This window comes from Piliocolobus tephrosceles, chromosome 7 (assembly GCF_002776525.5).
Source record: "Piliocolobus tephrosceles isolate RC106 chromosome 7, ASM277652v3, whole genome shotgun sequence".
Classification (NCBI taxonomy): domain Eukaryota; kingdom Metazoa; phylum Chordata; class Mammalia; order Primates; family Cercopithecidae; genus Piliocolobus; species Piliocolobus tephrosceles.
Window position 1 is genome coordinate 94963913 of NC_045440.1, and position 23860 is coordinate 94987772.

At 40.1% G+C, this 23860-nt stretch overlaps 1 protein-coding gene across 2 annotated transcripts in view; it reads right to left on the bottom strand.

Moving 5' to 3' along the window:
• CDH17 (cadherin 17) overlaps window positions 1–23860 on the bottom strand; it is a 90262-nt gene that overhangs the window by 48803 nt on the left and 17599 nt on the right. For both annotated transcript variants that reach the window (XM_023222866.2, XM_023222865.2), the window contains exons 2-4: window positions 17235–17305; window positions 11746–11844; window positions 346–480 (exon numbers count right to left, since the gene is read on the bottom strand). In XM_023222866.2, the coding sequence (XP_023078634.1) occupies window positions 346–480; window positions 11746–11844; window positions 17235–17285 (285 nt within the window). In that variant the 5' untranslated portion in view covers window positions 17286–17305. The remainder of the gene's footprint in view (window positions 1–345; window positions 481–11745; window positions 11845–17234; window positions 17306–23860) is intronic.

A 23860-nucleotide genomic window follows, 5' to 3' on the forward strand; every position in this document is an offset into this window, starting at 1 on the left:
AGCAAATGCAAGAGCCGCAGGCAGATACCAGTGAAGTATCACAGATGTGCTGACTTTTGATCCAAGTACCTAAGCATGGTCTTACTTGGATAAGTAATGCCATCAGAGGGTCCTGGCAATGTAAGTGGGGTTACTCTGGTTAAAAAGCCTAAGGAAAAGGATATGTTTGCCACACCTCTCTGCAGTTGGTAAGAAATGGACATATAAGGATTGCAAAGTGTGCCATTAATGTAAGGAAAGTTGTAACTGGATTCTGTGCAAGGGAGGAAGATGCCAGTGATACTTCCAGAACAAAGGGTGCTCACAGAGGTTGGAGTTAGATCCCTTCACCTGGTCTCAATTTACCTGGAGATTGTGTGTGGATCTTGTTTCCCTGTCCAAGGTTCTGGTGTAATACAGAAGTCCCTCCCGTTCTATCTTGAATGTGTTGTCTGTCTCCCCAGTTAATTCAAAAGTCACAGCAGGAGGATTGGCCTTAAACTGGGGGAAAAAGCAAAAACAACAGATTAGGTTGTAAGGGAAAAAACAATGTTGTGGAATTTGTAGAAAGTCACCAATTTCAGGTAAAATTTTCATTGGTTCAATTACCAAATAAGAAATCCTCAACTTTTAAAGTAGTACCTTTTAAAAGTTTGTTTGCACAATAACTGTGTAACATTCAACATACATTTTCCTCAAGAAACTGTATACTATTATTCAATACATTGACAAAAGTCACTGATGCTTTAAATTATAGCTGAGGTTAAAAGGGACTTTTTGGTAATATCTGAAATCTATGACATTACTAGCTTCTAAGAGGCATTAAAAGGGTAGATTTCTTGCTAGGATAAAATATGTCATTTAGCACTTCTAAAAGTCATGACAAAGATTAATAGACATCTTAATGTTAAGGAGAACAATTTATAAGTGGCTTCAACTTAATGCAAATGCTATATGATAATCTATTTTTCAGAAGTGAAGAAAATACTGACCACCATATTTATAGATATGGCTATATCACTTTTAAGACCACAACAACAGAAAATTCACATAAAACTAAGAAAACATAAAAGTTGTTCAACCTTAAGTTTTAATATACTTTTATATATTTTATTAAATTAAAAACAATATCAATGTTAGTATCAATATAAAGAAACATTGTTGATGGAAATATAAATTCCTATAATCCTTTTAGAAATAACTTGAGGCATAAAATGTTTATAGCCTTTGATAGCAAACATTACTATACAGAATTTACCCTAAGGAAATATTTTTTCAAACAAGTACATGCTTGTAATGTAAGAAACTTTATTTATAACACCAGTAAGGTTGCAAACTCCTAAAGGATCATAAAAAGGACAGTGAAATTATTATGGCACATGACCTTGACAGAATATTAATCATTAAAATGTTCATTCTACAAATTATGAAGGAACATAAGAAACAGTGATGTAAAGTAACAAGTAAATTTGAGAGTAAATCTAGACTGTAACAGTACCAAAAGAATTCATGTCAGTAGGTAAGAAATGGAATTTAAAATACAAGAACAGTTGATGTGTTAAATGGGTAAGATTATAAGTTAAAAAGTTTTTGTGCATGTTTGTTTATTGATATTATATTGTTTATATAATAAATGAACATGTTGCTATTTTGTGCTTTAAGAAAAAGACCTGGACATCAGTGAGAAAGGTGGAGTAAGGGCCTGCAGAAAACTGCTCCTCCATAAAAGCAACGAGAACACTGGCAAAAATTGTAAATATCATTTTTTCAGAATATGTGAAATTAACCAGATGCTTGCAAAACCCAAGGAATGTTTATTTAAAAAAAAAAAGAACTACTAAATATCAGCGAGAACCAAGCTTTGTGGTGTTTTAATGCACCCTAATCCCATGGTCCTTTCCTAAGACCTGAAGTAGCCTTGAGAGCAACAGCCTCACACCACAGTACCATGGAGAGGGTGAGAAGCATTTGTAGCTTCTGAAAAGCTCCATCACCAGAGAACTATCATTAGCTATCCTGTTGGCATTTCCCTGGGAACACCTACTTATAAGGCTTATCTTCATTTGACCAGACTCAGAATTCACACACTACACACAATTTTTCCCCTGGGGCATTTGTTGAAAACAACCATCAGCAATTGTTCAACATTGCAGAGGCCTCAGGCTGTGATAACAGTTGAAAGCAACTGACCAAAACACTTAAAAGGGAAAGCTGGGAAATGAGATGTCCATATGGGGCTTTGAAAATCTCTAATATATTCCTGGCAATCTACAAGGCCACTATCATGAGCAGGGCTGCATGCATGCCTGGGAAAGACCTGAGAAGGACCTATCCCTCACCTCTGGCTGACTTGGAGGCTCTGCATAAGCAGAAGGTAAAGGCGAAGGCAGAGTTGTAAACTGCCTGTCACATAGTTGAAGGTTGTGTCCCAACATGCACACAGTGCCCCTTGGTAAACGCCAGGAGACTTACTGGCTTAAGACATTTAAGGAAATCTCTATCTAGTCATTAGCTGAACACTAAACTAACTGAGCAGAGACTTCAGTGGCCAGACATGACAAAGAATACAGACTTTACAGAATTCATTAAGGAAAGTCACTAAGCAAACAAACAGCATCAACAACCAACTCCAGGAAAAGAAAGATATATGATTTCTAGAGTTGTCACATCACATTATTTAAAATGTTCAGTTTTCAAATTATGAAATGTACAAAAATATTAAAAAGTTAAGTCAACAGAAACTGTCCCTGAGGAAGCCCAGATGTTGGATTTACTAAATATTTTTAAAAATCTATTTTAGATAGATTCAAAATCTAAAGGAAATCATCTCTAAAGAATTAAAGCTTAAAAACAATGTCTCATCAGATAAAGAATATTAAAAATAGAAATTTTTAAATTAGAAATTCTACAGTTGACAAGGATGATAACTGAAAGTAAAAATTCATAAGAGGGTGTTCAAAAGCAGATCTGAGCTAGCAGAAGGAAGAATTTGTAAACTTGAAAATAGATTAATAGAGATTACAGAAAGAAAAAAATGAATAAAAATGAATAGATTCCCATTTTTATTCATGTGGGAACACTGTCAAGCAGACAAACACATGCATAATAAAAGTTCCAGAAGGAAAGGAAAAAGGGGGAAGAAAGATTATTTGAAGATAGAATGACCCAAAACTTCACAAATTTAAGAAAAACATGAATCTATATATCCAACAATCACAAGGAACTCCAAATAGAATAAACTCAAAGAAATCCAAACCTAGTCACATCATATACATTTGAAAGATAGAGAATCTTAAAAGTGCATAGACTCATCACATGCAAAGTGATAAAATTAACAGCTGATTTTCCATGGAGATCAAAAGGCAGTGGAATGACACATTCAAAGTGCTGAAAGAAAAAGAGTAGCCAAGAAAGAATTGTAAATCCAACAAAACTATCCTTCAAAATGAGAATAAAATTAACCTATACTACTATCAGACAAAACATACTTTAAGACAAAATTTTCAGAGACAAAAAAGGATATTCTATAATGATATAAGTGTCAATCTATCAAGAAACCATAGCAATTATAAACATATATGATGCACCTATCAATGAACCTCAAAACACAAGAAAAGCTGACCGAATGGAAAGGAAATTAAATAACTCAACAGTAATAATTGAAGATTTCAAGACTTCACTTTAAATAATAGAATAGAATATCAATAAGGAAACAGAAGACTTGAACAATACTCTAAACCAATTGGAAGCTAACAGACACCCAACACTCCACCCAACAAAAGCCAATCACATGGAACATTCTCCAGGATAGGTTATATGTTAGACCATAAGCAAGTCTCAATAAATTTAAAGGGATTGAAGTTATACAAAGTATTTGACACTTGAATAAAATTAAAAGTAATATAAGGAAATTTGGGAAAATCACAAATATGTGGAAATAACAATATACTCTAAAAACCAAAGGTCAAAGAAGAAATCAAAAGGGAAATTAGAAAATACTTTGATATAAATGAAAACAAAAAGAAACACAGCATGCCAAATCTTACGGGATGCGGATAAAGCAGTACTAGGAGGAAAACCTATTGCTGTAAATGTTTATACTTAAAAAAGATGAAATCCCAAAATAACCTAATCTTCTACTTTAAAAAAACAAGAAAAAGAAGAATAGCAAAGCAAGCAGAAGAAAATAATAAAGATCAGAGTGGAAATTAATGAAATGGAGAATATAAGAGCACAGGAGAAAAGTCAACAAAACCAGAGTTGATTATTTGAAAAGATCCACAAAAGTGAAAAATTTTTGGCTGGACTGACCAAGAAAAATGAGGTAAGGTGAAAATAACTAGAATCAGGAATATAACAGGACATACCACGACTAACCTTATAGAAACAGAAAGTATTAAAGAGAATATTGTGAGCAATTGTTTTCCCACAAATTAGACAACCTAGATGAAATGGACAAATTTCTAGACAAACAAAAACTACTAAAACTGACTCAAGAACACATAGAAAATCTGAATAGAACTATAACAAGAGACTGCATTAGTAATCAAAAACCTTCCACACACAAAAATGCCCAGAACCAGATGGCTTCCCTAGTGAATATGTACCTAGTATGTAAAGAATATGTACCTAATACGTAAAGAACAATTAACACCAAACCTTCAGAAATTCCTCCAAAACGAGAAGAGTAAGGAACACTTATTCAATTCATTCTATGAGGCCAATATCCTGATACCCAAACCAGAAAATAGTCAATGCAAAAAAACTTCAGACCAGTATCTCTTTTGAATATAGACACAAAATTTTTCAGTGAAATACTAGCAAACTGAATCCAACAACATATGAAAAGTATTATATATCATTACCAAGTGGAAATTATCCCAGAATACAAAGCTGGTTCAATATATGAGGGTCAATTAATGTAATAACCCATATTGATAGAATCAAGGAGAAAAACCACATATTTCAATAGAGGCAGAAAATCATTTGACAAAATCCATCATACTTTCATGATAAAAACACTCAACACACCAGGAATACAAGGTGACTTCTCAGTCTAATAAAGGACACCTAAGTAAGCCCCACAGCTAACACTGTACTTAAAGGTGAAAGACTGAAAGCTTTCCCCGTAAGATCAGAAACAAGATAAGGATACTCAATCTTGCCACTTCTATTTAACATTATACTGGAGATTGTAGCAAGGGGAATTAGGCAAGAACAAGAAATAAAAGGCATAAAGATTGGAAATAAAAAAGTAAAACTATCACTGTTCACAGATGCCATGATTTTATATAGGGAAAATTCTAAGGAACCTAAAAACACTGTTACAGCTAATAAACAAGTATTATAAGGTTTCACAATAAAAGGTCAATAAACAAAAATCAGTCTTTCTATCCATTAGCAAAGAGCAACCCAAAAATGATTTTTTTTTTTTTTTGAGACAGAGTTTCGCTCTGTCGCCCAGGCTGGAGTGCAGTGGCGCAATCTCGGCTCACTGCAAGCTCCACCTTCCGGGTTCACGCCATTCTCCTGCCTCAGCCTCCCAACTACCTGGGACTACAGGCGCCCGCCACCACACCCAGCTAGTTTTTTGTATTTTTCAGTAGAGTTGGGGTTTCACCATATTAGCCAGGATGGTCTTGATCTCCTAATCTCGTGATCCGCCCGCCTCGGCCTCCCAAAGTGCTGGGATTAGAGGCAAGAGCCAGGGCGCCCAGCCCAAAAATGATATTTTTAAAATTCCATTTACAATCACAACAAAAAGAATAACATATCTCAGAATAAACTTAAGCAAAGAAATACCAGGCTTATAAAATGGAAACTACAAAACACTGTTGCAAGAAATTAAACAAGTTCTAAATAAATGGAAAGACACGTCATATTTGCAGATTTAAAAATCTAATGCTGTTAAGATGGCAATACTTCCCAAGTTTATCTACTGATTCAATACAATCCCTATCAAAATTACAGCTGCCTTGTTTGTAGAATTTACAGGCTGATCCTAAAAATCATACGGAAATACAGGAAACTCAGAATAGCCAACAACAAAGTAGGAAGACTTAACATTCTCTAATTTCAAAATTAACTACAAAGGTATAGTTCCAGATAATGCAGTACTGGCATAAACATATATAGATCAATGGAATCAAAGTGGGAGTCCGGAAACAATTCAATTGATTTCTGACGAGGATGCTAAAATAATTCAGTGCGGGAAAGAATCATGTTTTCATTAAATGGTGCTAGAACAACTGGATATCCACATGCAAAAGAATGAAGTTGGACCCTTACCCTATACCATACACAAAACTAACTCAAAATGGATCAAAGACCTAAATAGAATAACTAAAACTATAAAACTTTGAGAAGAAAGCAGAGACATAAATCTTTACGACCCTGAATGAGGCAATGGTTTCTTACATATGTCAAAAGTACAAAAACAATAACAAAATAAATTGAACTTCATCGAAATTCAAAGCATTTGTGCTTCAAAGGACACTACCAAGAAAGTGAAAAGATAACTTATAGAATATAAGAAAACACTTGCAGCAAATCATATCTGATAAGGGAGAACTTGTATATGGAATATGTAAAGAATTCTTACAACAATAAAAAGATAACCTGATTAAAAATAGGCAAAGGATTTGAATAGATATTTCTCCAAAGAAGATATATGAATAGTCAATTACCACATGAAAAGATACTCAACATCAGTCTTTAGGGAAATATAAACCAAAACCACAAAGAAATACCACTTCACAACCACTAGGATAGCTATAATAATAATAAAAAAAAAAGACAGATAATAACAAGTGCTAAGGATATGGAGAAATAGGAACTCATACATTGCTGGTGAAAATGTAAAATGGTTCAGCTGCTTTGAAGAACAGTTTGTGGTTTCTCAAAAGTTTAAACAGAATTAACTTAGACCCACCAGTCCCGCTACTGAGTGTATGTGCATCCAAGAGAATCGAAAACATGTACTCATAAAAAGTTGTACATGAATGAATAGCCATAGCAGCATTATTCATTATAGCCATAAATGAAAAAAAAAACAAAAACAAAAACAAATCTCCATCAAGTGACACATGGATATCCAAAATGTGATATATCCATATGATGGAATATCACTCAGTCATAAAAAGGAATGGAGTTCTGGTACATGTTACCAACATGTATGAATGTTTAAAACACTATGGTACATAAAAGAAGTCACACATAAAAGGCTACATGTTGTACGATTCCATTTACATGAAATGTCTAGAACAGGCAAATCTATAGAGACCAAGAGTAGATTAGTGGTTGCCCGGGGCTGAGGGGAGTGGAGGCTGAAGAGTGACTGTTAATAGGCATAGGATTTCTTTGGAGGCTGATGGAAATGTTCTGGAATTAGATAGCAGTGATATTTGCACATCTTTTGAGATACTAAAAACTACTGAATTTTAGAGGCATGAATTTTTAGGGCTATATCTCATTAAAAATGAGAAAAAAAAGACCTCTCTCAGATTTATATCCCACTGTCTGATGATCTGGAAGCCCCTGGTGAGTACAGAGCTGGCACTAGTTGAAAAATCTTCAGTGAACTAAGTCTATGGTGGTTCAGTTCATTTTATTTTTGAGGATATATTAATAACCCAAGAACCAACCTCATGGGGCAATGAGTGTTCTTCATGCCTCCGTAGGTCCAGGTGCTGGATGAGAGGACCTGTACACCTACCTCCTCCCCAGCACTGAAACAAAGAGCTCCGAGCACATCTTACCGACGCTGGGTTTGCTGCATTCTTTCCACATACAAAGACGGAGAGAGCAGAATGTGCTTGACTAGAAGTCAGGAGACCTGTGTTCTATTGTTGGCTCTGCCATTAACTAACTTAAGCCTCAGTTTCCCCATTTTTAAAACAAGCGGTCGGTACCAAAACTCTCCAGTGTCTTTTCTAGCATGAAGCTTCTGTGATTCTAAAAAGAAAATCCCCTTCATCTTCTACTCACTACTCCATCATCCCAACCCCACGCCCCAACCCAACATACACGCACACACACACCTATAAAGAAGAAACATTGAAGCATGATAACCAGGCTATCATTTCCTGCCAAGAAGGGATAACTTTGCAGCATGGCTAACAGAAAAACAAAAAACACATGGAGCAGCCCAAGGAATGATTTTTACTGGCTAGTATCCTCAGAGACTCTGGAATGATCCTACCAAACAGTTTCTAGGTCTGGATGTTTGTCAGTTGTAAAGCTTGTAAGTTGAAGGTTGCATCTATGTACAATCCTGATTCCCTTCAATGGAGTGTGGACCTGTGCTCATAGAACACCTACTCTATTTTGACCTTGAGTCTTTTCATACAGAAATCTCAGAAGTAGCCACAAACTTTGTTTCACAAATATGTTTTATTTAGCTTGTAATTTAAACAAAAAAAAACTATGCCATTTTTTTATATCAGTGAATTTTATATAAATATAAAATTTAATGGCTTTTCTAGAAAAATGATAAAATCTAGTACAGTAGTACCCAAATTCTAACTTGTGAAAATTGTCTGGAGCTAAATTGAGCCTATCCCCTTTTGACTTACTCTCAGTTTGCCACAGTCCCCACTCCTTCCTCTTGTCCCAAATACTAAAGACAAGTATCAGAAAACTTTTGATTTCATATTTGTGCAGTGGTTTTTTTAATCATATCTGTTTGTTGTTGTTGTTGTTGTTGTTTGGCTGTTGTTTTTCTTTTCTCCAGATGGCTTATCACTCAGCTAGCCCCGAAGGGCAGTTGAGATAACTCACCACAGACAGGCGTCTATGCCACACCCAAGCACTCAATTGGCACCTACATGAGGAAGGCTCCCCAATCTGTATCTTCAGACCCATATTAACACTGTCTCTTAGACCTCTCCATCTGGCTGCCCCACAGATAACCTTAAAATCAACAAGCCTAAAACTCATTCACTTTTCTCTAAATCTCTAAACTCTCTCTGTTTCTCACTCAGTGACACCACTAACTACCCAGTCAAGCAAGCCAGAGACCTAAGAGTTATCCTTCTTTCTGTTCCTTCACCTCCTGTGCTCATTCAGTAACATACAAACTGAAGGCAAAGAGGCTCCCCCAGGCCTCTTTTATAAGGGCACTAATCCTATTCATAGAGGCAGAGTCCTCATGATCTAATCACCTACTAAAGACCGTAACTCTTCATATTATTACACTGGAGATTAGGCTTCGACTTACGAACTTCGTGGGGACACCAACATTCAGACCTCTATAGTTACTCAAACCAGGCCTCCATCACTTCCTGTTGAACTATTGAAAATAGTTTTCTAAGATTCTTTTAAGGCTGTAGGCTCAACCGCCTTTCAGCTTACACTCAGAGTGATCACACAGTAAGCTTCTACAGCACAAATCTAGTTATGCTTTTCCTTGTTGAAGCACTCCAGCAGCACCCTGCAGCCTGCTATAGGACGAAGGGCTAGTCCAGCCCATGCTGACCTCAGCAGGCACGCAGACCTTTGACTGCATCCTGTCTCCCACCCTAGACTCTGGCCCACAGGCCAGCTGTCATTGTCTTGACAAGTGCACACCCCCAGGCTTTTTCCCATCCTGTACTCAGTACCTTCTTCCCGACTGTGAGTGCCTGCTCGTCTTTGAATACTCAGTTTAGGGGTCAATGAAACCTCTTCTGTTCACTCACTACCATCTTCACTTGAAACTGATCATTCTTAGATTTTAAGTGTTCTCACCACAAAAAGGAGATAAGTGAGATAATGCATATGTTAATTAGCTTGATTGAGTCATTTCTCTCTATATATACTTCAAAACACGTTGTACACAATATATGCAATTTTGTCAATTAAAAAATAAACATAAATAAAAATCAGTCACTCTTTCTTCACTTACCCTCTGCCCCTTCCACATCCCACCAGCCTCCCATGAGAAACTTCAGTGCATGTGTCTGTTTCCTTGTTAGTTTTCTCTTACTGGCTGGTAAGCTCACTGGGGCAGGGATGGAGTCGGGGTCATCCCATATCCCCAGTACCCAGCAGAGCACCTGGTATATACAGTAGTCACTCCGTACATGATTCATAAAAGAAAGTCTGTGAGAGAAAGTAAGTAACTCAACTCTGTGTGAGCCCCTGCCAGAGTCTCCTAGCCAGTTCCCTGAATCCTCTCTTTCTTCCTCTAGTTTGTAGCCAGAGTGACATTTTCTCAATGGAGTCTTGATTCAGATCCATTGCTTTTGAGAAAAACTCAAGATCCTTAAGAGTCAGCATCCTCCCTGTCTCTGTGGCCTCCTCTCCAACCTGCTCCTCCTGGCTCCATCCTCCCTAGCTGCATGGCCTTTTGCCAGTCCTCGGTATGTCCCCTGCCCTCTCCTGGCAGAGGGCAGCCATCCATTCCGGGCCTTTTCTAAGCTCTCTTCCCTCCGTTCCTCACCAAGTTAACTCCTCTCAACACATTCACTGCTTCCTCAGGCCCTGACTTCCCTGACTGGAGAGGTGGAGGCCCCTTATAAGACCCTACCTCAGCGGGCTGCATAGACATGCAAGCATGCTCCTGCTAGCTCTTACTCAGGGGCCCTTTGCCCTAAGCTGGTACCAGTGAAAGAAAGGGGAGGAGAGACAGCTTTCAGCCTCTCCTCTGTGGAGGGGAAATGTCCAGCACAATACAGTTGTCCCTTGGTATCGGTGGGGGATCATTACTGGACCCATGCAGATACCAAAATCCACAGATGCTGAAGACCCTTATTTAAAGTGGTGTATTATGGTCATGGAACCTACGCGCATTCTCCCACGTACATTAAACCATCTCTAGATTATTTACAATACCTAATACAATGTAAATGCTATATAAATGATTGTTATACTGTATTTTTACATTTGTATTATTTTTATTGTTTTTCCCAAATATTTTGGATTCTCTGTTGGTTGAATTTGCTGATGCGTGAACCCACAGACACAGAGGACCGTCTGTAAATTTTTGGCAGTTAATGGAGGACACTTGCCTTAGACGGTAGCTCAGCAACCTCTGCCACTTCCCTGGTTCATGGGATGGGGAGGGGTCACTGGCAGCCCCAAGAGGTTCATCAGCATCCTCCAATCATTTCAGGGCCAAGTGACTTTCTCGGGGGAGATGTGGTAAATACAGTAGTGTTTTCCCCTTCTCCACTGCATTTCCAGGATTATTTCTGTGTCTTTAATAGCACTTCAGATGGGACTTAGGTCCCTTCCCTTACTCCCACCTGCAGACTGCCACTCCATCTGATACTGTTCATGGTTATCTAACTAAACAAAACATCCACCTCCCAGCACACCTTGGCAATGGCCCAGGTGGGGGCTTAGAGAAGGTGGTGAGGAAAAGGCAGGCCTCTGGCCAGAAAGCTCATTCTAGCACTGAGTCCAGAGAAGCCGTATCTTCCAGTACTTGAAGCAGTAAGCTCATTGATCAGACAACCTCGAGGGTGAGTGGTCATTCACCTCTCCAGAGACAGGCTTCCTTTCTACTCTAGGGGAGAGGCAGAGCCTGCAGGCACCAAGCTCCCTGTGGAGGGCTGGAAGCACTCGTCCCAGAGATGACTGAGGAAGTCTAAATAGAATGTCAGGTACAATTCTTATGATACTGAGGCCACTCATCTCTCTGTTTAACTTAGCTTCTGAAATCATTCTTGATAATGAGAATGTCATGCCTTTATTTTATTTCCTGATGTACAATAGATAAGGGAGTAAAAGTCCACCAAGAGAGCATACAAAAGCAAGAGGACAGTGATCAAGGGTAGCTTTTACCTGGAATATAATTTGATTCGGTTCTTGGCCTTCATAAATAGAAAATGTCATGGGTTTCAGAGGTCCACTAAACTTCCCCTCTTGGCCATATCCAGTTGCCTGTTAAAAAAGAGAAAATTAGCATCTTATATGAATGTGTCTGTGTCACTTGTGATTTTATTAGGGTTTCCAGCACCAATATATGAAACATAGGATTCTATCATGGCCAAAATCTGATCAAAACAGAAAAGAGTATAATAGCTGTTGAAGCTCTGCCACGTCAAAGTAGCTTGTTACAAACCTTTGCGTTGCTTTTCTTAAACATCTGAGAAGAATATGAGATGACAAGAATCACTCTATGAGAAGAATGTTAACATCCCCATATTACAAATGAAGCTTAAAAAGGCTAACACAGCACACATGCTCAGGCCTAACTGAACTAGAGCCCATGGCCTTCCACAATCCCACACTGTCTTCTAAATTCTGTATGTTTTTACTCCAGCTTCATAAAAAACCTCCCTCCACTCTTTTTATTTTATAAGGACATTTATAGCAGATTGCCAGCACTCTAGAGTTTTGAATTTATAAGGGGGAGGAAGAAAATGTAGATGTATTTAGTACAAAGTTTGCTTGGCACAGTTACACAGTAAGTTTTAGCCAAATTTGAATCTGAATTTGAATGATAACTTTAAGCAAAGCTTACTATTTTAACATTTGATTAGCTCTTTACACTCATTTAGAAAAAAACAATAAAAGCACAAAATGTTTACTTTAAGCAGTAGCCTCACAATGGTTCTAAAATCCAAAGACCCTAAACCTGAAAGCTAAGCAGGCTCTGCAGACACCCAAGTCAAGACTGGAGTAGGAGTGAGTGTGGCTGGGATGGTAAGAAGAGTGACTCACACTTGCTAAGTTAGTACATGTGGAGCTCTGTCCTAAGCACATTTAATCCTGACAACAACCCTCTGGGAGGAAGTTACTATTGTTTCCCTTGTTTTACAGGTGATGACACTAAGACCCAAAGAGGTTAAACTATTTGCCTACATAGTGGCTGGAAGCAAGATTTGAACCTGCAACTCTGGAACCGGCCTTCTCAGCCTCTACGCACCAGCACCCACCAGAGCAGGTGAAATAGCCAAGACAACCTGGAGGGAAAGCTAGCGGGCTGCACTGAAGATGTGCATGAGAGTGTGACTCCCACCATTCCCAGTCTCAGAACATGGGGAGCATCACTATAGCCCTCACCACAACAGCACCTGTGAAGGCAGATGGAGTGGGTGCCAACAGGAAGGGACAGCCAGTCATGCACCCATGTTGGGGCACCCTCTAGGACCAGGGATTCAGTGTCTCATCCCCATGCTGGCCTTCTCTCCTTCCTGGGCAGGTCTTTGGGTTTCCCATTTGTGGTGGAAATCAGGGGTGAAAGAGATTGAAATCAGAAGCATGATGTGGCAAGTCAATGGCTTTTGGAGCTAGACAACAAAAATAAAAGAGTAAAAAGTCTTCTCACTCCCTGAACTGGGTATGCAGGACAGATTTCCAGGTGCCACTAGGTTGGGGGAAAACCATTTTCTTTCCAGTTATTTAGGGAAAGCAAGCACACGCTTGCCAAGGAAACTGCTCCCTGCTGAGAGTACCCAAAAGCCATCAATATACCAGTGATCAGAGAAAGGTCTTTGCTGGATCCCTCAGTTTGGGGAATCTTGACTAAGTTGGGTGCTGGATTTGTCTGGCAAAAGAGCAATAAAGAATGAGAACACAGGGGCTTTGAAGTTTGGTCTGTTCTCAGAGTTGTGGTAGGGCCTTAGATTTGCTGCCCCTGGGCCACTGCCAAACCCTCTCCCTTGCTGCCTCCCACCACAGAGGCTGCTAAACCAAGTGTTCCCTTTCCCACACTCACTTGCAGCTAGGAAGGTGGCCAAGTGGCCCAGTTCTGGTTCATGAAATGAGAGGGGAAGTCCATCGGGGGTGGTCAAGCTTCTATTTTCCTGATTTTAAAAAAAGGGTAGTTGTGGCTGCCATTGCCCTTCCTGTGGCTCTTACTGAGACAATGGACCTTGTGTCTGCAGTTGGGGCAGTCATGATGAACCCTGAGAGGACAAACCAGCTCAAATAATGGTGTAGCAAAGAGAAAGTAGCCCAAGTCTCTGCAACATCATGTAATTGCTAAACCTGCCCTGGATTGCCTACTTCAGACTTCTTGTTATCTGAGGAAAATAAACCCCTATTTATTTAAAATGCTCTAAAGTCAAATAAATCAAATTTCCTGTTACTTGCAAGGAAATGCTTTTTTTTTTTTTTGAGACAGAGTTTTGCTTTTGTTGCCCAGGCTGGAGTATGGTTGCATGATCTCGGTTCCCTGCAATATCTACCTCCCAGGTTCAAGCGATTCTCCTGCCTCAGCCTCCCAAGTAGCTGGGATTACAGGAGCCCACCACCATGCCTGGCTAATTTTTTATATTTTTAGTAGCGATGGGGTTTCACCATGTTGGCCAGGCTGGTCTCGAACTCCTGACCTCAGGTGATCCACCACCTCAGCCCCCCAAAGTGCTGGGATTACAGGCATGAGCTGCCATGCCCAGCCAAGAAAATGCATTCTTAACTCACAAAGTAATTTTGCCAGACTTCTAGCCCATCTCCTCCTTTCTAAGATTATCTTCCTTTGGGAGCTCTTCTTCCCTTTCACTCCTTTTCCACATCTTTTCCTGTTCCTTCAACTCCTCTAGAAGGTAGGGCATAAGAACTGGGTGGTGGGCAAGACAGATGTCCAGGTACCACCATGGTTGGTTAAGTGAGGTCAGTGCTTTCTGTGGAGCTGCTGCTTAGCAACCAACTATCTTCATCAGCTTTGCACTCATGTCAGCAAGCAGTCAGTCTTTCAGTTAGTCACACCAGTGAAAAATACATTAGCCACACACAAACAAGGCTGCACTTTTCCAACAAGAACAAGCTGACTCACCCATCAGAAAATGAGAATCAAGTCTTGGTTCCAGGGTTCAAAGTTGCGTGCTCGTATCAGGGCAACAAATCTCTCTTCCTGCCAATTAACATGGCTATTGGGGCTATAAAGATTTCAAAGTGCATGTGCACACTGTGAATCATCAAGCCACATTCTCCAGAAGTGGGAAGGACAGTGTGGTGGAAACTTGTGAAAGAGCAAGAGGGCGGTTTTATGCAGAAGTTGGAGGGAATAGCATTTTCCATCTTGCACAAAGAGGCGAAAGGAAGAGAATGGAACTGCCATCTTAAAGTCATTTTTAGCATCTTTTATGTGGCAGTAATGAGACTAGATCACTACATAACACCATTTCTTCTGACAAATCCTTTCAAGAAAGTATCTCCAGAGAAGTCCAATGTAGAGGCAAAGCATTCAGAGATAGAGCTACCTCCAGACTGGAGCCAGTGCCATTGGACCACCAAGCCCCAACTCTTAACCACATTGTTACACTGCCTTCCAGGCCAAAGGACATGTGCAATTGCCAGGTTCACCTACCTGGTAGCTCCGTCAGGAGCTCAGTGCAGTGACTATGTAGTTTTGTACCAAACTCATCTTCCTTCTGGAAGTCCCAGGCATAACTCCAAAACAGATGGCTCTGCCTTGGTTTCCTCTGATTCCCTAGTCAGTACCATTTCCCAAACCATGGATCACTTATTCATTCTCTCTTTGGTGCCCCTGAAGTACATCCATGCTATGTTTATGTTTCCAACCCTCTGATAAATCTATCTCTTGGAAAAGAAAAGATCTACTCGCAGCCTGAAGTAAATTAATGCCTCTGTTGAATAAAGCCCTATGCAGAAGGCAAGATTCTTCAAGCAAATTTCCAGTATTCATAGAAGAGGTGTTGGAAAGAGGTAGGAGGGAGAAGTGGCTCCCTCTCAATACCCCTGAAATCCCACTCCCTGACTTCACCCAGAGACAGCTGTGCTTGTGACTCTCACCTGGGCAATGCACTGCTGCCAGCAGTGGTTGGGCAGTATTTTCACTCTAGATAGAAATCTCACAGGGGTGAGAGTAGAGAAGGAAACCTTATTTTCACCTTTCATCCAGGAATAAAAATGCATGTTCCCATCTCAGACAAGAAGCAAATGAGACCTAATAATTTGGTATTATTATTAAATAATTTAGCAGTGTTCTCAGTGCTGAATCTACAAAGGTGGTAAAAACATAGTCCGTTCTTCATGGAGGTCAGGGTCCATATGGACGTAGACACAACACTTAAAATGCTGTAGTAATTACAGTAGCTAATGTTTATTGTGTGTTTAACTGCCAGTCACTGATCCAAGAGCTTTGTAAATGCAGTATCTCATTGAATTGCCACAAAACCCCATAAGACAAGTACTATTATTAGATCCATTTCACAGGGCAGAAAACTGAGGTTCGAAGCTTAGGTAACTCACCAAATTCCTATCACTGGTAGTGGAGGCACCGAGTTTGAAACCATGTCTGGTTACCACTACCCTGGGATAACATAGGTGACAAAGGGCATTTGAGGAGGTGGGATGAGGAGAGAGGTCAAATGGGGATGTTTGATCCAGCCCTTCCACAGTCCTGGGGACAGGCTTCGAACCTGCAGGCTGTGAGGACTCAGGCCTCTCATAAAATTTGAACTGAAGATTTCCCCCAGGAGGAAGATTCTGATAGTTTTCAAGTTTCATTCCATTTCACGCTGTCACTATGTGAGCTCTAGGGCATTTTTTGGGACTTGCAATTTGATGTATTATTTATAGATCCCAGAAGAAAGGAAATAAGGTTTGAGGTATGAGGATCTAGAAGATTCCTTCTTTAAAAAAAAAAAAAAAAAAAGCAAATGCTTCCCCTAAATCTTATAATCTTGTTTCATAATACAGCAATTTTGGGGGCAACCTTTATGAACTTCAGGAGTCACATAGATTAAAAAAAAAAGGCACCTACTGTTTACCCCAAGGTCAAGGGTGAGGACTCCCCAGTTCCTATTCAGCTCCAAGCTCTAGAAGCCTGTCAGTCAATAGGGTTAACCCAACAAATGGTTAAAGACAACCAGAAAATTCCAAACCATTGATGAAAAGAAAAGTATATAGCAGAACAGGCCTGAAAGTATAGAGCAGAGCAGGGCTGAAAATAGAGAAAATGCTTTTCTTGATGTGTTGGTGGTAAGTTTTCATGCACAAAGTTTAAAAAAGAAAGTCAAGATTAAGGGACACAGGCTAATTCATGTATCAGTGCAATGTCATTCCAGATTCCCTGAGCTGTACATAGATAGATTTGTTTCCAACATTACCCATAACTGGTACTGGCTTTTAAGAGCTGGAAAGAAAATGCATCCCCTAGTTGAGGGCAGACATGTGATTTGTAGCCATTTCATCAAAAATATCACAGTGGAAAAAGCTATGTTTCCATTCTATACAACAACTTAATTTTGATAGATCATCTTTTTTTAAGTAATAATAGCCATTCTTTCCCTGGTGTGGGGTAGAAAGATAGCAGAAAATATTCTAGTAAATAAATACAGAAGAACACCCTCTTCTCTTACCAAATAAAGCATAAGAAGACACAGGGAGTGAAGATGGGCCTGAAGTATCATAGTTTTCTTTATTCAAATTCCTGTGAAGAAACCAGAAATAAAAAATGGTTAGTTACCAGTCTGTTAAAATCATGTCTTTCCCATCAGTAATAATCAATGGATGATATCCAGTTATAAACCTAGTAAAATGGTATCCCAAAAGGCCAGCCTCTCCAGTGTATGGAGCAGCCCAGTCTTCCAGAAACTTCATATACATAATCCATAGCAATATGCAAGCCAACATCTCAAAACATGCTCACAGTAATTCCATTTTTCTCTAACTGCTTTGCTCTGTTATGATCTTCTTCATTTCAGTGTCTTAAATGATAGACAATTAGTGTTTGTTTTGGTTTTGGATTTTTTTTTTTTTTTTTTTTTTTTTTTGGAACGGAGTCTCACTTTGTCATCCAGGCTGGAGTACAATGGTGCAATCTCTTCTCACGGCAACCTCCACCTCCTGGGTTCAAGCAATTCTCCCACCTTAGCCTCCCAAGTAGCTGGGATTACAAGTGCATGTCACCATGCCTGGCTAATTTTTGTATTTCAGTAGAGACAGGATTTCACCATGTTGGCCAGGCTAGTCTCGAACTCCTGACTTCAGGTGATCTGCCTGCCTTGGCCTCCCAAAGTGCTGGGATTACAGGTGTGAGCCACTGTGCCCAGCCAGCAATGCTTATTCTTTTCAATCCTATTATACAGATGGAGAAGATGTATTTTGGCAAATGCCAGGATAACTATACACTTTGATTCAAAGCCACAAACGTATGAGATCCCGCAAGTGACAAGAACTCAAGAATGCTCACAATTCTTCATTCAAAGATGTCACCAACTGCCTCTTTGGTCTTCTAGATATTATCATTACCTATGCAATAAATCTAAGAAAAAATTTACTTGTTACTATTCCAAAAGAGATCAAACAAAAATCTGAACTCTGTCCTTATTTTCTCCTGTCTGATATTGTTTTTCCCTTCCTCCTTAAGGCTTCCCATTTCACAGAGATTATAACTTTCACTATGAGACATGTCATGACTAATTGATTTTAAGATGTGAGATAAATTTTCCACATGGCCTGAAAAACAGTGTTGTTACCTGTCATGAGTTTGGACTACCCTCTCCCCAAAAGATAGAGTCAAGGAAATATATATATATATATATACACACACACACACATACACACACACACACACACACACACACACACACTTCCGTTGTTACGGAGTCTCACTCTGTCGCCTAGGCTGGAGTGCAGTGGCGCGATCTTGGCTCATTGCAAGCTCCACTCCTGGGTTCACGCCGTTTTCCCGGCTCAGCCTCCTGAGTAGCTGGGACTATAGGCACCTGCCACCACGCCCAGCTAATTTTTTGTATTTTTAGTAGAGATGGGGTTTTGCCATGTTAGCCAGGATGGTCTCGATCTCCTGACCTTGTGCTCCGTCTGCCTTGACCTTCCCAAGTGCTGGGACTACAGGCATGAGCCACCATGCCCAGTTGAGTCAAGGAAATTTTTTCAATGTATTTATTTCACTAAAATTCCAATCACTTTATTATCTCTAGAGATTAGGAATAATCTTGGTTTACTCATCATCTTATTCTTTAAAGTTTTTCTACATTGAGCACATAATATCACCAGCATGGAAAATATTTCACTAACATTTTAACCACTCTAAAAATTTAGATCCTAAAAAATTGACATGCCCTATATTTGCATAATTTATATTTGAACTTTAAAGGGTAAAAATGCTATTTCATTTTAGCCTCACTAATGTTCGGGGAGATAAAGAAACAATCCCTTATTAAGCATCACCCAGGATGTAGATTTGCAGAGAGGTCTTTAAAAACAGTAACAGTCTGGAAACGGTGTTTCACACCTATAAGTCCAGCACTTTGGGAGGCCGAGGCAGGTGGGTCGCTTCAGCTCAGGAGTTGGACACCAGCCTGGCCAACATGGCGAGACCCCCGTCTCTACTAAAAACACAAAAATTAGCCAGGTGTGGTGATGCATTGCCTGTAGTCCCAGCTACTTGTGATACAGGAGGTGGAAAGAAATTATTTAGGCCGGGCACGGTGGCTCAAGCCTGTAATCCCAGCACTTTGGGAGGCCGAGACGGGCGGATCACGAGGTCAGGTGATCGAGACCATCCTGGCTAATACGGTGAAACCCCGTCTCTACTAAAAATACAAAAAACTAGCCGGGCGAGGTGGCGGGCGCCTGCAGTCCCAGCTACTCGGGAGGCTGAGGCAGGAGAATGGCGTAAACCCGGGAGGCGGAGCTTGCAGTGAGCTGAGATCCGGCCATAGCACTCCAGCCCGGGCGACAAAGCAAGACTCCGTCTCAAAAAAAAAAAAAAAAAAAGAAAGAAAGAAATTATTTAGGCAGATAGTGAGGGTAACAGTACTCAGTAAGGTTTCCTTTTAACAAAAAGCAGCCCCCAAATCATTTCTTTTCTAACAAAGAGCAGCCTGTAGAATCGAGCTGCAGACATAGATAAGCAAGCTGGAAGTTTGCACAGGTGAATGCCAGCAGCTCTGCCAATAGGCAAATGCCACCTGGGGGCCAGGCACGTTCAACATGGCGGCTCCATCTTCCCCTTACTTTGTAAACCATGTGTACAGTAAGGAACAGACAATATGGCGCTAGCCAGGTAGAGAACCTATCTGCATAATAAAAGATTAGAGTGAGATGGCCAGCTTCTTCACGCACTATGCAAACATCACACCTGGTCCAACCAATCTCTCCAGCCCTGTGTAAATCAGATACCACCTCCTCAAGCTCATATTTAAAACCCCGTGCCATTTCGCCATGAAACCTGGAAGACCCACTTGGGTGGCACCCCCTCTCTGCAGGAGACAGAGCTAAACTCCTTTCTCTTTCTTTTGCCTATTAAACCTCTGCTCTTAAACTCACTTCTTGTTTGCCCGGGTTTTCTATTTCCCTGCCCTGATGACCTGGGGTATTTAGCCCAGACAATGATGTCACTTCACTTGGGAGGCTGAGGTGGGAGGATCACTTGAGCCCAGGAGGCAGAGGTTGCAGCCAGTTGTGATTGCGCCGCTGCACTGCAGCCTGGATGAAAAAGTGAGGCCGTGTCTCAAAAAACAAAAACAAAATAATAAAAATTAAAAATAAAAACAGTAACAGAGTAGTACAGCAGGTAGGCTTCGAGTCAGAAAGCTGGCCTAGCAACCCAACACTGCTCTCTATAGCTATGTGTCTATGGATATAGTACTTCATCTTTTGGTGCCTCAGTCTCTTCACATGGAAAACACATAGCAATTGCTCAATAATAAGTTTGTCCTCTTGGCCGGGCATGGTGTGGTTCAGGCCTGTAATCCCAGCACTTTGGGAGGCTAAGGTGGGCAGATCACAAGGTCAGCAATTTGAGACAAGCCTGGCCAACATAGTGAAACCCCGTCTCTACTAAAAATACAAAAATTAGCCAGGGGTGGTGGCGGGCACTTGTAGTCCTAGCTACTTGGGAGGCTGAGGCAGGAGAATTGCTTGAACCCAGAAGGCAGAGGTTGCAGTGAGCCGAGACCACACCATTGTACTCCAGCCTGGGTGATGGAATGAGACTCTGTCTCCAAAAAAAAAAAAAAAAAAAAGGAAAAAAAAAAAAGTTTGTGCTCTTATGATTTTCTCAGATATAATGAGCTGGGGAATTGTTCTTCTCATTTTGTAGGTGAGAAAATCGAGGTTCAAAGTCAAGCAATTTGCCTAAATACATACAGCTAGGAAGTGACATTACCTTGCCTCCAACCAGATTATCAATTCCAAAGTTTAAACTCTGGAATTTCAACGCTTGCTACTGTGCCTTACACAGTGTGATAGCTACCTAGATATAGATGTATGACATGGAGCATAGACAGAGAGAGAGTCGTAGAGATATATAAATATCATATATGTATATATATTTATACATGCTATATAAATTAAGCAACTTGCCCTGAAATTCCACAACTATTTTAAGGAAAAGCTAGGATTAAAACCCTTCAGGACTCCTAGATTCATAAATTCCTTGAATGTTTAAAAGTTAGCTTTTGCAACATAGCTAATTTGGTTGACACATCCAAACATTTTAGAATTAACTCATAAACAAATGAGACATTACTGCTTTAGACTACGTATTTGGTTTGAAAACACATACAAACAAGTAACAACCTCAGGTTCTAGCATATTGCAAGATGATATTATCAATTATAAATGAATAAATTGATATCTAACAAAATGGTTTTCTGTAATATTAGCAAAATGCACGTGGTCAGCTATCAATCTGTATTTGCTTAATATGAGTAAAAATACAGGCAATAATGACACATTGGGAGATCTTTCTCCTTAAACTCCTCAGCATTCAAGATCTTTCAAATGCTGCTCCCAACTCTTCCAGCCTTATCTGCCACTCCCTTCCCGCACCCAGTCACGCCTCCACCCAGATGGACTTTGTACCCCGAGCTCTCTGGCAGCCAAAGTCTCACCCCTGCTGCTCTCCCCACCTGGCACAAGGCCTGGCCTGGAGAAAATGGACAATGGATATTTGCTTAATGAGGTTGGATGCAGACGTTTCCTCATTTCTGCTTCTCATATCTTACCATCTAAGTTCAACTTAATTATTTAAATAGCATTGAACTACACCACTTCTAGTATGACCCAGATACCGTGCTAAGAATTGGGATACCAAAAAAAGGGGTACAGGGTCTACCTTCATGGAGCTAGGACCTAAGCCCTACTTTCTTCATGAAATCTTCCTTGATTTCCAGCGAGTCTTTCTCTCAAAGCCAGTTCTGACATATATATATATATATTTAAAAATTATTTATCTGTTAGCATTATTGCCACTATTAAATAAAATCCTTAAGGGCAGAGGCCTTATTTTTAAATTGTTATATATATTTTTAACTTCTCAGGGCTCTTCATACTATCCCTTGCATATATCAAGCCCTCATCAGATGTTGGGTAAATTCTAAAGTATTTATGATTACCTAACATGGATATCTTAATAATTTGTTCTTCCCTGTAAGAGCTTTCAATAAACATGATATATTAAAGGAAATTCGGCTGGGCGCGGTGGCTCAAGCCTGTAATCCCAGCACTTTGGGAGGCCGAGACGGGTGGATCACGAGGTAAGGAGATCGAGACTATCCTGGCTAACACGATGAAACCCCGTCTCTACTAAAAAAAAATACAAAAAATTAGCCGGGCATGGTGGCGGGCGCCTGTAGTCCCAGCTACTCGGGAGGCTGAGGCAGGAGAATGACGTGAACCCGGGAGGCGGAGCTTGCAGTGAGCCCAGATCACGCCACTGCACTCCAGCCTGGGCAACAGAGCAAGACTCCGTCTCAAAAAAAAAAAGGAAACTCATTCAACACTCAAAGCTTTATTTTGTAATACATTTTTATTGCTGATGAAAAGAGTTGTTTCTCCTTTGAATACACTAACAGATTTCTGCTCAGTACATAACCCAGAACTGATCGAACCAGATCATCTCTTCTTGAACTGAGTTTTGTTTTGTTTTGTTTCAACACTTTTAGTCTTCAAAAAAAAAAAACACACAAGTTGAATGATAGAAAAGCAAATAAAAAAAAAGGAATGTCTTATTTTGATCCAGATGCTCAGAGAAACCACTGTCTGGGATGTTTGAATGGAACCTAGGAAGTACAAGAACAAATGTACTTATCCTTTATTTTGTCATTTACATTTAGTCCTGCCCCTCACCGAGGGTTTCCAGTGGGAAGTAGAAGTCATTGCTTTCCATTACCACACGTAGGGTGCCATGATTTATTTGAAGACAAATCTACCACACTATGCGGTTGTTAGGAGCGTAGACCCGGGAGTTACACTGGCTGGCCTGGGTCTTAACCCCTCCATCGGCTGACCTGTGGCTCTGTCTACTCACTGTAAAGTAGGGATAATGATAATACCTACCTTTGAGAGTTAAGAGATTCAGTGAGTTAATATTTGGAACACTGTTGGTCAAAAATTCATTTTGACACCCACGTTTGCTTAGTCAAAACTGTAAACATTGTCCAACAAGACATTTCTCTTCATAATTCCCAACTTTTGGTGGTCCACTAATGAAAATATTCTAAAAACAGCCTACACAGGAACATTCTCACGGACAAATGAGGCAGCAAGGCAAAGCTTTTACCCGAATGATTCAAGGCAAACTACACTAATGCTAGGATTATGTCAAAAGAGGACTTTGGTCTCTCAAACAGGTCCCACCTACACTTCCTCCTTCCATGGACACAATACCACTCATGAATGGCGTACCATGGGTTGCGACGGTGCTGATGGGAAGCCATCCTTCATCACTGAAATTGCCTGAAACCACCACGCCAGACACATAGGTTTCCTCACAAACAATACTTGGAAAAGAATTGAAATACATTTCCAGAGGATTCTGTGGCATTTTATCTGAACTACCTGTAATAGTTGGTTCAACCATCTGCGTGGAATTTTTGCCATTTGTCAGGATTTCTCTCAGATACAAGGACTAAATTCAGACAGTTTCTACGGCAATTATCTGAGCGACCAAGCACAACCTTTGCAACATAGATCAGAGGGTTTTTTTGTTTTTTGGGCTTTTTTTTTTTTTTTT